We start from the raw sequence: 16,322 nt of genomic DNA on the forward strand, positions 1-16,322 counted from the left end.
AATGTGTGACACCGTGGTTTGTTTTCAAGGCAGGAAACCACAGTACCCCTTTCGTCTTCAGGCCACGGTAACTCAGAATCTGCTACTGTCTTATTAGCCAAATAGAATTTTAGAACAGTTAAGAACCTCCAGACAATGGGTTACTTACAAAAACAGCTGGTAACTTAAGTTGTCACACTCAAATTTTACTAGCACTTGCCTAAGGATGATTTCTCCACCTGCACCCAGTTATGATAGACTTATTCTCCTTTTGTCCTTTCAACCAGGTTTGCCTTTCCCAAGCTGGTAGAGCAGTGCAACCAAGGTAAATTCTATTTTCCCCCTCAGTTCCTCCTACAATTCAATTCCCAGATGCTGCACCCGAGTATTGGCTGTGGTTTGATGCAGCAGTGGTGTTTGGGGTTGTTTTGGTGTTGGTTCCACTTGTATCCATGTTTTTATCCTAGTTCCACTTCTAGTACAATGTGAGCACCTGGGTGATTGTAGCATTATGAAAATACTACTTGTTAATACCAGGATTACATGTGAGTGTGGTCCAGATGTTTAGAAGTTGGAAAATTTGGCTACACTGTAGTGTTATTTTAATGTTACCTTTACTCTTGCAGTGGTGCTAATTTTCACGCTGTGGCGAAGCACCACTGCTGGGTTAACACATACAAAACCCTTCATTGTTTGATAACAGCCTTTCATGTACTCTGCTCCAGGTAACCAACTAAAATCGTTTGCAAACATTCTTGCATTAAGGCACACATAACTTGTGCAGTGGACATTCTCTAAAATTCCTCTTATCCTGCATCTACTGTATCCTGAAGTTATCATTCATTGTTATTACAACAGTCAGTGCAGCCTATTCTTTCCCAGAGGTCATAGTTAGAACTGTGCAGGCACAAAACTCTTATCTTTCCATTTCAACTATTTTGCTATTTACCTTTTGTAGTGCCTGAAACGGTAGGAAACGTTGGGTTTTTTAAAGAAAAATCATCTTAGAGTTGCAGCAACTGAGCATGTGTAATACGACAAACATGCAGTAAACATTTGATGAAGCCATTTCAGCCTCCTCTTTAAATTCATAGTCTTTCTCAATGCTCTGATGTGTCAGGTGTTGTGACTACAGTGGTGTTCACCGGGCTGACAGCTGAGCAGAAGCACCCTCTCATGCAGCATGTTCAGCAGCTGGTACGCTCTGCCAACCCCACTGCAGCCTTCATACTGGCAGAGAGAGGAGCTGTCACCAGGTAGCCACACTAATGGCTTTTTATCTATGCCTGAAATATTTGTCTTAGCCTGCTTTTCACCCTTGACTTTGAGTCTTTATTGAAGAAACTGTGGCATTGACCTTATGCCAACCTGCACCTGTGCATCACCTATAGAAAACTATACATATCAATACTGCCTACGTTCATAATAGCAATCTCTCAGATACACAATGCTCGTAGAAAACGCAATGAAAGTGCAAAGTATTGAAACAAATTTAAAATATATTGTGTGTCTGGGGGATTTTCATTCCCTACCAACAGTTTATTTTATAACTACACATCTATATGTAAATACACTGGAATAAAGCCATTGTTAAGTGTCATCCCATCTCTTGGGTTATTTTTGTTGTGTGCTAGGGATGAAGATGTAAAGCTCATCTTATCTGACTGTAGCTTCAACGAACTGCAGATGCTGAGAACACGCTACCTTCTCTACCCTGGCTGGTAAGACCCTCATCCCCTCATGCCATCCTCCTGGCTGTGACCTTGGTGCACATCCGTGTGCCCCCCTTTGCCCTTCCCAAGTCAGTTTCAAGGCAGCGTTCACACAAAGTGGTATTGATTGCTGGCTCAGTGTAGGGCAGTCTCGTCTCACCTCTGTCCCTGTGGTCAAACCACCATGAGACTGCAATGTGGGGAGGATGTGGGTGGGGGGTATGACTCACTGATTGCTGTAAAGCCCCACAGGGCATCTTGTGTTCTATCAGCAGCTGCCTGCGAGCAGCCCAGTAACAAGCTGTTGGCTGTGCAGTTGCCATGTACACAGAAAGGGTCAGACCCTCCCTTTGGACCCCGTCAGTTTAGACACCATGCATCGGTGTTCAGCTTAAAATGAAGGCTTAGATCATATATGAGTGGGATTTGCGATTTATTTATTTTTTTACGCCTCATCTTCTACTGCAGCAGTGATTGTGTATGTATGTCTTAGTCCAAAACACATTTAGTCTCTTTGTTAAAACAGAGAAGAAAACGAACTTGTCTTTACCCCATGGACTTAGCAACTGATGGATTTTTAATTTTTACACTTTACCAGTCAATTTGAGTTTAACCACTGAAGAATGAGCCCTGGATGGTAGTTAATTTCCTACCAAAATGACTGGTTAAGAGAGCAAACTTGTCAACCACTATCAAAAATCTAGTCCTACCCACACTTTGCTGGTTCTAATTTACCACCCTTTGTGTGTGTGTGTGTGTGTATGCGTGTGTGTGTGTGTGCCTGTGCCTGTGTAACATGTAACATGCACATGTGTTATGTTTTAGGTGCAAGGGGCGCTTCTTCTCTGGATGCGGGTCTCTCATCCTCACCCAGCAGTGCGTGGTGTTCCACAGGTCCCTAGAGAGGCCCCTGTTTGTCACCCGCTGCAAAGGTGAGACAGAAATAAAGTCCCCCCCACCACCACCTTTACATGTGACAGGAGCTACAGATATGAGCTGGCAGAGTGTGACAATGATTACATAAGCTGCCTTTCTTGCCAAATATGGCGAGGACTACAGTCTCAAAGTAATTGTCAGCAGTTGCTGTGTAGAAATGAAATATTTTCCCAAAGGATGTGTTGCACTACTGCTTTGTGGCATAATGGGAGTGGCTGCCGTGTCTTGTGATACCTTGCAACATACAATATGTGGGTTAACATAAACATTGTCATTTTCAATTGAACTTTTTCTTATCTTATTCTCAATTGTTAATGCTGACTTTTGTCTTTTGTTGTTGCCCTCTCTAGCCCTCAAGTCATCACTAAGGCCAAATCCTTTCAGTGGAAATGTGTACAATATATGGGGAAAAGTCAGGTTTTCTGGTAGGAATTTAATCTTTTTATTCTATTCTGGATGTGAAAAGCAACGAGGTTTGCATTTTTTTTAAAGGTGATAAACCTATAGTCTCCTTTTTTGTTAATTCAAAATTCAATCTCTATCTCCTGTTATCTCATTTTCAATGTCCAAGCTAAGAATAAAATCAGAATTTGCCTCTTCTGTCAAGCACCACTAAATAAATGTGATTTCTTTCCTTGGTAAATGTTTATGACCTGCATTTGCATTTCCCAGTTTGGGTAATTTATTAGAGAGGAGCTTGCCCTCAAGGCAGGCATGACCCAACTGACGGTAGGAATAATTCTCGAGTTTCCCCTGGTGTCATTTTGTGTAGATTGTAGCTCATAGTCTGCTGATTTGGTTCGTTCCACGTGGTTCTCTCACTTTCTGTTTGTGTGACAGTCGTTGCATGAGGAAAGAATGCAGACATTGGGTGGGACAGCTGTGGAGACACAACATACTGACATTGTCTGTGCCATTTGCAGAGAAAGGTGCAAATGCTTTGTAGCAAGTGTGGAGATTACGATTCTGAAGCTTCTTTTTTTTTCATTCTGTGTTGTTGATTTCAGTTGATGTTTTTAGGGTACTGTTGTACTGTTTTCATAAATTTCTTCTATTTAGTTGGATTTAATACCCTTTATAGCGCTGCTATGTTTAATACATGTCTTACAAATATTTGAGGTGCATTCAACACTTTTATTTTGTGCTGCGCACGTGGGTTCTCTGAGCCATTCTTGGGGCAGAGGGATAGTGTGGATGTTTAAGCGTTGACACCTCATTTGAGCATGCTGTTTTTTCATAGCATGTGTGAACACCAGGCAGCATCTATGCATTAGACATGGTTGTGAGATCCTCCATGTCTTTGGAACCTTTAGGATGTGAGCAGACAATGGAGGTGAGCTACAATGCAGTGAGTGGGAATCTAAGCATCATGCCAGATAAGGGCACAAACTTCCAATCCCAGGCCCACCAGGACCCCACCGTCCCCTATTACCTGGTTTTTGATGGTGTGGGACTCACCCAGGAAGGAATGAAAGACTGGCTGAGACTTTGTGCCAAGCAGGTAAAGTCTGAAACTAAAGAAAATATGAAAATGCATAAAATATTATTTATATTGTTCAGCCTCCTTTCAAAAACAAATAGTGTTTGTTGAGTGTTCAGAAATAGTAATATTATCAATGTAAGTTGACTGCTCCTATACAATAGGATGGGTTAAATGCAGAAAACAAATTTCATTGTAACCAAACAACTGTACAATGACCAAATAAAGTGTCTTTCTTCTTCTCTTCTAAATTATCTAAAAAATAAGTTTCTCTTTTTCATTCTGTACTGCAACTAAAACTTACACCTGAACATGTACATGGAACCAAACCCCAAACCAAAACTAACCATCAGCCACCGCTGCTACACAATATTTATGGAGGCAACACTGACCTATCTAGCTCCTACATAGGTCCAGCACAACTCTGCTGTAGTCACAAAGCTGTTTCCATGTGATTACAGAGGGAGACAAAGAAGGCCAAGAAGACTAAGAACACCCTTTCACCAGAGGAAATTAAGAAAATACATGTTAGTGTTGTCTTTTGTCATTCTCATTGGGTTTTGTTGCACCGATACCAATGCTATATATCAGAATTTGCTGTGCAAATACAATACTGTTTTGGCAACAGCAAAAATTTGACATTTTCTTTTTCAGTATGTGATACAGAACTCACTGGACATGCTCACTTATTTGTTTTACCACTGCTTATACAATATATGTTCGGTTTCTATTCAGGTAAGCAGGTGTTTTGATCGGCTGCCGCCAGGCTACTTCTACAATGGCAACCAGTACATTGACATCTTCGGAGAGAAAAGGAACTTCCATCCTTGTATCCTTTTCAGAGTGACAGCAGACTTGAAAAATCTGGGCAAGTATTGGGAATTAGAAGCTGTCGCCTTTTAGACTTGGAGAATGTAGGTAGAACAAATTTGTAAATTTGCTCAGAATTGCTTTTTTCTTTTTTTTTCGAATCCATTCAATTTTTGGTAGAGAAGCTGGGCTGCTGCGTGATCCGATTGTGTTTTTTATGGGATAGTAACTAGTAGATTTCGTAATTGCAGAATTTGTAAGAGATAGTTGCAAAAGAAGATGTGATGCATTCCGATCATCCATTTAGGAAAAGAAAACCTGAATAAATATTGATAATGAATTTTGATTATGGTATCTATGTCTACTACTACTACTTTCGGCTGCTCCCGTTAGGGGTCGCCACAGCGGATCATCCAGATTATGGTATCTATGTATAGTGGAATATTCATCGAAAAATTGAATTTGATACGCAAGAATGAGGAGGAATTAGCTTTTCATCCACAAATACAAACTGACTTATAAGCATGAGTAATCACACAAGTTTTGAATTTTAATGAGCTACATCTGTGCCTTACTGGACTGTGTTGCTTACCTTACATCGCAACTAACCGCAGACATGGACGAGTTCATGACGGAGTACATTGCTGAGGCCAATAGAGAGATTGAGCTGTATAACCATCAGCTGGAGCTGCAGGGCCACCCTGACCTGTTTGATCCCTAAGTTAGCTTCCAGCGGTATGTCTTCTTCACCCATATGTCTGCCTAAACGCAAGAACCATCGGGAGGGATGGGGGGTAAATTAATGTACACGCTGTCAGTATGGGCACTGTAACAGTGTGTTCATATTACACGTGACTAGGCCCATTCAGTGTTTCATGATTACAGAAATATAGCTATGTGTTAATTATTTTCCTATTCAGCAGCATGGAAAATTGACTGCCGCTGACATTATTGGGTGCTGTCATCCATCAGATACCAGTCACATACTAACGTTCCTGTGTGGTGTTCTTGCTGCAACATCGTTACACCGCATCTAGAAACTAGCTAGGTCAACTATCATCAGAAACAAGCACAGCGATTCTGTTGCTAGCAATGTGATAACAGCTTGACATGAAACATGATCATACAAAACGAGAGCTCGTCACCTGACTACCACTGAAACGAAGCCAAAACATAATCCAAACTCAAGTCTCTGACTTTTTAAACCGGTGTGATCCGGCTGCAGAATCTCTGAGCTGCAAGAATCACGCACTCGAAGGGAATTTCCCGCCACACTCCCACAGCGTGTGCATCTGTTTTTCTCAAGCGGCCAATTTAATGCCTCTATTTCTGGACAAGCGTGGGGAGCCGTGTGATTCTGGTGGGCTCCCTGGTGGGGTTTCTCAAGAATCACTCCTGCTCTGTTGTTACCCAATCCGCGGCCCACCTGTTAGCTGGTCTGCATGCTACACTGCGGCAGGGCCAGCGTTTGGCCATGGAGCTGTAAACACTGGACAGTCTGTTGGCCTCTGCTGCCTGATGAATGATGCTATCAATCACATAGCTAAAGATCCTCCCGGCTTTTTATTTTAAGACTCTAGAATGAATCTAAAGACAGCTCAACAAAGTAGAATTTCCTTCCAACTGGAGAAGCACTTTAGTTGGCATTCTTATCAGAGTCAAACCTGGGACATATGACTTGCTTAGGCTCCGTGCCCACAGGGAACTTTTCTTTATGGCTCTGTTTCTTGTTTTTCAATTTTAGTATGTGGCGTTGCGTGTTCCCCACAGTGCTCAGAGCGTCAAGCTGATGTACTAAATATTTCCACTTTCAGCAAAACAGGATCATGCTCCAGGCAGTCGGCTGTGGTGTCACAACAATATGAGGGACCACCACTAATGCTTCTCACACAAACATCTGTATATCTCCCCTAGCTAAATCTGAGCTTCCATGTTGGCATAGGCTCCTAAGTCACAAGTTTCGCCTCAGTGCAGTCAGATGTGGATCGCTTGTTTCACCACTTTAACACTATATGATGTTGATATATTGTTCTGTTGAAGTCTGAACATTCCCATTCACCTCACACATTTCAGTATGTCAATGGTTTTGGTTGGGATATGGGAAAAGAACATGGGTGAAACCCAAACATCTTTTACTGGCCTCGGTGTGGGCACCACTATGGCCCACACCACCAGATAAAGTGAGACTTGGTGTTAGTGTTGTGATGTTGCAGAGAATCAGACCTGTGGTCTTGTCTGATAGACTGTAGTGGATATGCTACTGTGTGCGTGCTCTGTGATTCTGTGGAACAGTAGAATCTGTTGCACCACACCTTAAACATGCTATCCAATATTCTGTGCATGTCTTCCTCTAATCCACAGGGTTCCTATGCAGGTCTACATGTAATACAATAGATCAAATCATCCCCAGGCCTTGAAGAGTTTCAGAACTGTGCAAATTAGTTGAGAAAATAATGCAAAAGTTGCATGGGACATGTATGACTTTGGGTTTTATGTAGCTGTAGACCCAATGTCATATACACGTATTGTGATGCTTATTGTTTTGAAGAGTAATCTTCATCAAAAGATTAAACCAATGCCAAGTTGATCCAAATCTAGAGAGTTTGGAAAAATAATGAACTTTTGAACAGTAAAGATGTGTAGGAACCCTGCTCTCAGGAGGAGTTAAGAATTAAGATTCAAGGAGTCCTGGTGACTTTCATTTCACATGGGGTCAGCAGTGTAACGGAGACAGATTAATCAGAAATGCTCGGCTCAAATGGTGCTTACTTTCCCTTCATTGAACTGATGCTGACAAAGACACATGCACATAAACAAGTAAACGTATCCTTGCTGCTGCTTTAACATTACTACTGTATAATACATTATATTGGCCTTTTGTATACTGTACCGAAAACAGCCTGCACTCGGTTACAAGTATTCTGAGAGACCCATGTCGTCCTAAGATGTCAGCTGAGAGTGAAAGGGTTTTTCTGATGCCAGATTGTGTCTTCACAGTTGAAAAGAAGTCCCTATGATAGGTTCAGACTGAGACTCGGCATAGATACACAGCAACAGGGATAAGCACAGAGATATAAATGTGCACAAATGGGAAGCACATTGATTCAGCGTTCTTACATTTCTATCAGCGTAGATATTTTAAGACTAAGGATCAGTAACTCTGTTTTGTTAAGAGGCAATAAGACGTGGTTATCATGCCATGGTAGCATAGCTTGTTTATATCTATGCGGTTTCAAAAAACCCCAAAGCCCTTCTATTGTCAAACACAGACACTGCTGACCCCACCCGTCCTTGCGATGGTCCCTTCCATTGGTCGGACCAAGCCATGCCGTCCTACTATAGCTGTGTCGCTGTCATCGAAAAGAAGAAAATACTCATACATTAGAAGAGCAACATAAACAGCAATGAAGTATGACTTTAACATGTATTACCCTGGCATGTCCAAGATATCCTGCCCTGAAGGAAGAGCTTCTGACAGGTTGCCATGTTGCTTGTTCGCTAAGCCCTTTCTCACACAACCCTCCATACTCTCTCAAAGAAGTGCAATTGTACATTTTTCTTTTAACTTTAAAAAAAAAAGTATTGTTTTAACAGTACCCTCGGATAACTCTTTAAGGACGTAGCTGAAAACAAAGGAGCTGCTAAATTGTCAGTCTCCCGCAGATTATATAGTATGTGGTCTAGTAGCTTTGACTGGCCTTGACCCACATATATAATCGTCAAGAGTCTTGATAGCTGAACCTAAAGAGTGTCGTTCCAAAATTGGCTACGATTTGGAAAAAATGGGGACCCTGCATTTAAAAATATAACTCAGCATATATACACTCAAAGATTGGCTGCTGACTTGGATTCATGTTTGACAAAATAACACACATACAGACTGAATGCTGTGGTTTCCCCACATCTACACAGCGCCTTGGAAATGCTCTGTAAAGCCACCTTCTGTTTTGAGCAACTGTTGCTTTCATGCTGTAGTTGCATAATACCACAGAGACAAGTACCGACTGACATGGAAATAGCTGCGTGGCTGATGTATAGGGAACTGGAGTGCCATAATAACTATGGGACCTGTTCTGTATCTCAGACAACACCGCATCTAATCTGTAAATGTGGTCTGAAAATGTAGACAAAGTCGTCCTTAATGGGTCAAGAGGGTTATGTAAGATGTTTGTGACATTGAAGTCAAATTAGAACTAACGTTAACTGCACATATACACTACTCCTACTACTCGTACACGATTGTGCATGTATTAAGATGTCACGCGAAGATGACATCGCATATAGTGGAGTTGAAAATTGCCTTTCACCAAACTGGTACAACAAAGAAAAAAATAATCACATTTATTTTCAATATCTGCTAAGGATTTGAGCTACCTTATTACAATACATAGTATTTTTCTAAGACTGTGAACCAGAACATAGTACATGCAGATGAGTAAAAACTGTCTCTCGCACAAGCTACAAAAGGCAGATGCAGCTGCAGTGTTTTGTTTTTTTAATTATTATTTTTTTACTATTATTTCCCTACTTTTTCAAAGAATCAAGCAGAGAATCTGACTGGTAGTAAGATGTCAGGTTTTCTGACCCAGCAGTGCCTTGGCTATGGCGAAGAAAAGCAGAGATTCAAGCTGTGTTCAGAGCTCCATCCCTCCCCTGTCACAGGGGCTGCGGAGGGAGGTCTAGGTTGCAGAATGGAAAACCATGCCGAAAAACAGTGTTGGTGAAAGGAATCCGTGGAATTGTTCTTTAGAAGCGATCTGCTGTACTGAAGCCAGAGGGTAAAGTAGGCGAGGTCACACAGGCGAGGCTGCCGGAGGGCTCGGGATGATTCAGATGACAAAAGAATAATGAACCAAAATACTTATTGGGTGTTAGGACTGGGTATCCTCAGAAAATTTTCCAAAAACAATCCTTTTTGCCTAATAAGCACATTTCATAAAATGATAGATTACTTGATGTAATATGTCGTACTTATTTTTTAATGGAAGAAGTTTTTAAGTTGAACACAAATGTCAATTCTCATTGTCAGAAGCTACTATTTTGAGGGGTTTTGATCCTTTTTGATAGCGTTTGACATGCAAATTTCTACAATAATATCAAAAATAATTTCCATAGGGCATCCGGGTGGCGTAGCGGTCTATTCCGTTGCCTGCCGACACGGAGATCGCCGGATCGAATCCCCGTGTTACCCCTAGCTTGGTCGGGCGGCCCTACAGACACAATTGGCCGTGTCTGCAGGTGAGAAGCCGGATGTGGGTATGTGTCCTGATCGCTGCACTAGCGCCTCCTCTGGTCAGTTGGGGCACCTGTTCGGGGGGGGGGGGGACTAGGGGGAATAGCATGTTCCTCCCATGCGCTACGTCCCCCCTGGTGAAACTCCTCACTGTCAGGTGAAAGGAAGCAGCTGGCGACTCCACATGTATCGGAGGAGGCATGTGGTAGTCTGCAGCCCTCCCCGGATCAGCAGAGGGGGTGGAGCAGCGACCGGGATGGCTAGGAAGAGTAAGTAGGGTAATTGGCTGAATACAATTGGGGAGAAAGAGGGGGGTTCAAAAATAATAATAATTTGCATACCGGTAGGCACTATTTTTGGATACCAGTCAAAGTATGGGAATGTTCTTTAATCATCCGGGTTTGGAGGACGATGTGAAGTATGATTTGAGTTTTTGACTAAAGTCGGGTGAGTACTTGAAGACCACCCAGAGAGCCCTCCCTAAGTTTCTGCCTGCTCTCGGACTAGTCTGCTCTCTGGCTGTGCAGACTAAGCACCCTGTCGTCTTCATCCTGTATGTGGATGCTGTGGTTTTCTAGCTGAGGTTATAGGACAAAAACAAAGTTTGGTGTTCATTAAGAGTTCATGAAAATGTGACGTTCTTATACTGTGATCTGATAATACGGTATGAGAGTACTTTTACTTTTGAACTTTTCTAGAAGATTGCTCAATGCTCAGTCCACTGCTCAAAAGGGCCAAAAAAAAAAATCTGGAATGTATGCACTTTTTAATGAAACGGATATTTTTCAGTAATGGTATTTTTATGCTCGTAATGGAGAAGGGTGGTTGGAAATGGATTTTTAACCAACCCAAATATTTCTCAGGCCTCAGGGCACCGGGGATGCTAATTGTTTGGTCTATTCCGTCCTGCAGAATTTAAAAGGGAATCACAAGCTCCCGACTCACCTCGGTCCCCACAGAAAGTAAGTTATTTGCACAGGTATACTTACATGTTGTATTCCCATACCTGAGATGGCAGATTCGCCCTATCAAACTCCAGTCTCGTAGCAGAAGATGGGGGTGAAATTGTGGTTAATGTTTTCTATCTAGTCCTATATTACCGTCGCCCCGCACGGCCTAATAGAAAAAAAAGGGACATTGAAATTCGTCTGGAGGAGCGGTATTGATTCGAGTTAGGTGTCTGATGTCATGATGGCAGAATTAGATCTGGAGAAAAACAAAAACAAGGGCTCGCTCGTTTCTTCTCCCTTATCTGTAAGCCATCGAAAATTTACGTTCAAAATTTCTTACGTTTCTGTTGTGTTGGACGAAGAGGGGGGAAAAACTGCAATTGTGCCAAAAAGGCTCCTTGTTGTGTTTTGAGGGCAATGTTCAGGGGAAGTGAGTGAAATTGAATTGCATTTGCACAAAACTACTGTAACTTTTGTTTTTTCCTGTGACTGATGCTTTTATAATCTAACTGTTGTATTTATTGCACCAAGTAATCCATTAAATATTTATATGGTACTCGGCGTTTCTTCATTTCTCAAGCGGGGGATGCTGCATGACTTTCCGTTGAGCGTGGCTGTTGGCCTGACTGAAGGTAAACGTCACTTAAAGGATCGGAGTGTGTTACACTACTGCACTTTGACTACACAACAGATTTTTTTGGACCCCCCCCCTTTTCTCCCTAATTGTATCCCGACCAAGTACCCCACTCTTCTGAGCCGTCTCAGTCGCTGCTCCACCCCCTCTGCCGATCCGGGGAGGGCTGCAGACTACCACACGCCTCCTCCGATACATGTGGAGTCGCCAGCCGCTTCTTTTCACCTGACAGTGAGGCGTTTCGCCAGGGGGCCGTAGTGTGTGGGAGGATTACGCCATTCCCCCCATCCCGAACAGGCACCCCAACTGACCAGAGGAGGCGCTAGTGCAGCCACCAGGACACACCCAAATCCGGCTTCCCAATCGCAGACACGGCGACTTGTGTCTGTAGGGACGCCCGACCCATTGCGGAGGTAACACGGCGAGTCGAACTGGCAAGCCCCGTGTTGATAGGCAACGGAGTAGACCGCCACACCACCCGGACGCCCCTTGTCACCAGCTTTTTATCAGTCTAAATCAGAGAGTATGCTCAGCATAGTGGAGGATTTATCACTTGGTGAGATGACATGGACTCGCCGAATGCATCCAAACCCTGTATCAGCACCAGCCAAGGGGAGGGGGCCCTCCACCGCAGGGTTTGGAAGAGTTAGACTAAACATAGTGTGTCCAGTGCACCCTTTGGCTTGTTTATAAGCTTTGTGTCTCTAGGTGTGTGTGCACATATGTGTATGTGTGTGTGTGTATGTATGTATATATATATATATATATATGTGTGTGTGTGTGTGTGTGTGTGTGTGTGTGTGTGTGTATACATACTTGTGTGGTGATGTGGTCGTTTGTGAAGTTGAACAGTAAAAGCATGCTAATGGGAAACGCATTTGAAATAGAGCTGGGACAATTTGTCGACACTCCACTCCTGTGCTGCAAAGCTCTGCTGAAGACATCCCTTTCCGCGTGCTGTATGTGTGTGTGTGTGTGTGTGTGTGTGTGTGTGTCCTTGCATTGTTGCCAGGCAGATACAATAGTCCACATGGTTAACCTCTGACATCAGCACTTCCTTGCCTCTCTCTTGCCACCACCATGTCGCCAGCTTCTCCCAAGTGACTCAAAGCAAGACCCCCACGCCCCACACCCCAATCCTCAAACACACTCACATTAAAAACACACTATCGCTTTCACCATCAGCAGGCCCCTGGCCCTAGCCCCACCCATTGTCTTTTTATTGACGCAGTGAGCCAAGGCTATTTCTAGGCTATTATGATGGCCACATGTAAACACTCATCACTTTCAATGGCGTCTGCCAAAGCCTACTGAGTAGGCCCAGGTCACTCCAACAATGGTGTGCTGTACACATGATTTTTTGATTTTTCAGTTCTCGCACACGGAGATATATATATATATATAGATAAGCTTTTTTTCAGAAACTTTCAACGGTGTTGATAAAAGTTCAAATGAACGGAATATTAAAATAGATGTAGGGAAAAAACTTAATACATTGCAGTACAAGCTTGTTTTGTGTGTAATGCACTCATCAGCTGCCAATGTGATTTAAAAAAAAACAAAGATAAAACACAGTCAATAAATACTACGTTGCCCCACGTCACGCCTCTAGTTACAGTGGACAACAACCAATGAGAGGATAGAAAACATTTGAAAAATTAGAGCCAATGGGGTAGGTAGTTACGATGCACAGCAACCAATGGTGGGTGTGGATGGATATATATATATATATCCTTAACACTGCAGGGGATATTTTGGAAACATATTTGAGAGAAAAGGTGGGGTCTCATCACAACCCCCACCCCTTTTAAATTGGTCTCTGTGTGCAAACCTCCAACTATGACAAGGCGATGGCTCATAATCGCTAGCACCGTAGTAACACATCGGAGTCTGTGGGTAAAACTTACCTTGTCTTAGGGCTGAACAAATAAGTTAGTTGTGGTTATGATGCCAGATATTATCACTATCAAAACAGATTTGGTGATTATTTTTTTTAGCAACAAAATCTTTTACTGTTTTCAACTACAGTTGACCCTCCTAGAATAGAATAAAATAGAATATGTAAACATCTATAATGGAGTTATAGATGTTTACATACTATCTATAGGCCAGCAGTCTGATCTATAGAGGGGTGATTATGCTGCTGAACCCTGACTTTTAGAGAATTGCACAGGTTTACATTAAGTTTTCACAGTATACTTTTTATTGCAGATCTTTTCACAATCATCTCATGATGCAACTGAGGATTCTCCAAATCACTTCACTCATTTACAAAACTGCGTATGAGTGTATACAATATATAATAGCATTCCAAAATGACAGCACCGTTTTGTCTATCCTGAAAAGTTTACATCACAATACATTTTGTAATCTTAACAAATCACCTCTTATACCACACCAGTGCCTCGGGTGGTGTATCAGCCGGCACTGTATTTGTGACAAATGGCAGGTGCAGATAATTCTGAGCATTTATTTGAATCATAGGATAATACTAGGGGTGCCAGAAAGGTCAAAAAAGCATTGAAAATGTAAGTGTCCAGCTAGCAGCCTTTTCAGACCTTCACAGCCGACCTGGCACAATATCTAAGTTTTGATGCAGTCCCCCCCCCCCACCCCACCCCTCTAGTGCTCCATGCAGAGAAAAACTAACGCTAATAATGTTCGTCTCTGGTCTAATATTTTTTTGCAGACCAAATGATCAGTCGGGTTTTCTTGGGTGTCAGGACTCAGTCAGACATCGCAATTTTACACTACCTCTTCGACTGCTTGATGTCAAAGGTCATCAAAACTGCCATATCGGTGGATTCCCCTGAGGCGGCGGCCAGTTTGAGTTGTTGGAAGCTGCCCCCGGTGAACACATCCCCCTCCCACACCCTGCTCTTGTTCAGCTTGAGATCAGTCCGCGCCTCCCCCACCACGCTCACTCTCTGCATCCCAGGTACTCTCACCCTGAAGCGGACCCAAGAGAGAGGTTCCAGCTCTCCCATACGGGGCTCAAAGAGCACGCAGCCTTTACCCCACGCTGAGTAGATGCAGGGGAACACGGGCCCTGGCTGTTCACAGCTGTTCCTTAGGACAAAGTCGCACATGGGGTTGAAATCTGCCCCGGGGCTGGTCCTAGCGTATAAGCCCAACCGGTAGACCCCGGCATCAGGCAGGCTGATGCTCACCGTCACCTTGCTCTCTGTGTATGTGCAGAGGAGGTGGCGGGCCAGCGGATGAGCCAGTGCTGCTTCCTCCTCTCTGCTGAGCACTGCGTGGAGCTCCAGGTCCTGCTGGTTTTGAAATGTGACGTTGCATTTGCCCTGCTGTGTGCTCACCAGTGCCCCCGTATGGCTAAACTTGGATAGCCCCGCATCCAGCGTGCGGATCCCTGGCCCGCAGGCCGAGCCCAGGTTAGGAGGGAACAGCTCGTTTGTGCTGACCACCTTCGCTTTGCAGTGCAACAAGAAGTTCGCCACGTTCTGGAACTTGACCTCTGGCCTCTCGTAGTCCCGTACGAACACTGACAGGCGATAGAAGCCCCGCAGAGGACAGAGCACGTGGCAGGTCACAAGGTCCGGCTGGATCTGAGTTGCTAGGCAGCGCTTGGCAATGGCAGTCTCCAGCCCCGGGTGGACCAGCTCGCACAGCGCCATCAGAGGCCTGGAAGTCTTGAACGTCAGTTCAAAGACCCCTGCCTGTAGCTCGACCACCTCACTCCCCTGGCTGCTCCCTGTCACCCCAAGGCACCCCGCGCTGGGCTGCAGGCCCCAGGATAGGAAGGGGTTCTCCGGGATTTCCTCCGCGACTTTGGGCGTTGGACACTTGACAGTGAAGGAGCAGACCCAGCTCAGAGGGGTGGTGGCCGCCTCCGGTCTGGCAAACACCTTCACATAGTACATGCCGCTGGCGGGCGGAAGCAGTTGCAGCTTCATACTGTGGTGTGAGACCGTCAGGAGGCCCATGGAGGAGCTGTTGGACTCTTTTTGTTCTGAGGCCCCTCGGTGGAGGAGGTCCTGATGCTGCGTGATTTCATAGGTAAAAGTGACAGGCCTGGAAAAGCCGATGGACACGTTCGCCTCCCCGTCATCTGAGGGAGAAGAACAAATACAACAGAAAAAACAAAGGTGGTTTTCTTAAGGGGTTTTACACCACAGAGTTGAATGAATATGGCGTATGGGTGAAGTGTCTCAGAGCCCAAATATTGACATCAGTCTGAAAAATTAAAACATTGGTTTTAGCCAATTATTTTTTCTTTTTTTTGGGTACCGGAGATTTTTAACAAGAGTGTCAACATGGCAAATGGTTAAAGCAGTTTGTTAAAAGGTATTGAGTTCCAAGTTTTGTCTCAAGTGTGTCTCCCTGTGTTGAAGTGTCCTTGACTAAGACAATAAACCCCTTGATTGCTTAAAGGGCCTTTTCTCTGTTCTTTTCAGCGAAAAACACACAATTTAAGAATGACTCATTCGCGTGTGCTTCGGGGATACAACAACCAGCTAGTGTTGGGGTAATATGACAAACAGACACAACGAAACACACAGAACTATTTAGGAAACGGGGTAGAGGGCCTCACCTGTGACCATGTAGAAGTGCTGAGGCTGAATGA

At 43.8% G+C, this 16,322-nt stretch overlaps 1 protein-coding gene across 4 annotated transcripts in view; it reads left to right on the forward strand.

Moving 5' to 3' along the window:
- dnaaf9 (dynein axonemal assembly factor 9) overlaps positions 1-14,856 on the forward strand; it is a 36,274-nt gene extending 21,418 nt beyond the window's left edge. For 2 of the 4 annotated variants that reach the window (XM_056295881.1, XM_056295885.1), the window contains exons 29-37: positions 267-304; positions 1,100-1,235; positions 1,614-1,700; positions 2,517-2,623; positions 2,978-3,052; positions 3,941-4,128; positions 4,569-4,634; positions 4,843-4,936; positions 5,532-11,656. In XM_056295881.1, the coding sequence (XP_056151856.1) occupies positions 267-304; positions 1,100-1,235; positions 1,614-1,700; positions 2,517-2,623; positions 2,978-3,052; positions 3,941-4,128; positions 4,569-4,634; positions 4,843-4,936; positions 5,532-5,638 (898 nt within the window). In that variant the 3' untranslated portion in view covers positions 5,639-11,656. Of the gene's footprint in view, positions 1-266; positions 305-1,099; positions 1,236-1,613; positions 1,701-2,516; positions 2,624-2,977; positions 3,053-3,940; positions 4,129-4,568; positions 4,635-4,842; positions 4,937-5,531; positions 11,657-14,423 lie in introns of those variants that run through there. The other 2 variants (XM_056295882.1, XM_056295883.1) reach the window with 2 other exon arrangements.
- The last annotated feature ends 1,466 nt before the right edge of the window (positions 14,857-16,322 follow it).

Source organism: Lampris incognitus, chromosome 16 (genome assembly GCF_029633865.1).
Source record: "Lampris incognitus isolate fLamInc1 chromosome 16, fLamInc1.hap2, whole genome shotgun sequence".
Lineage (NCBI taxonomy): Eukaryota > Metazoa > Chordata > Actinopteri > Lampriformes > Lampridae > Lampris > Lampris incognitus.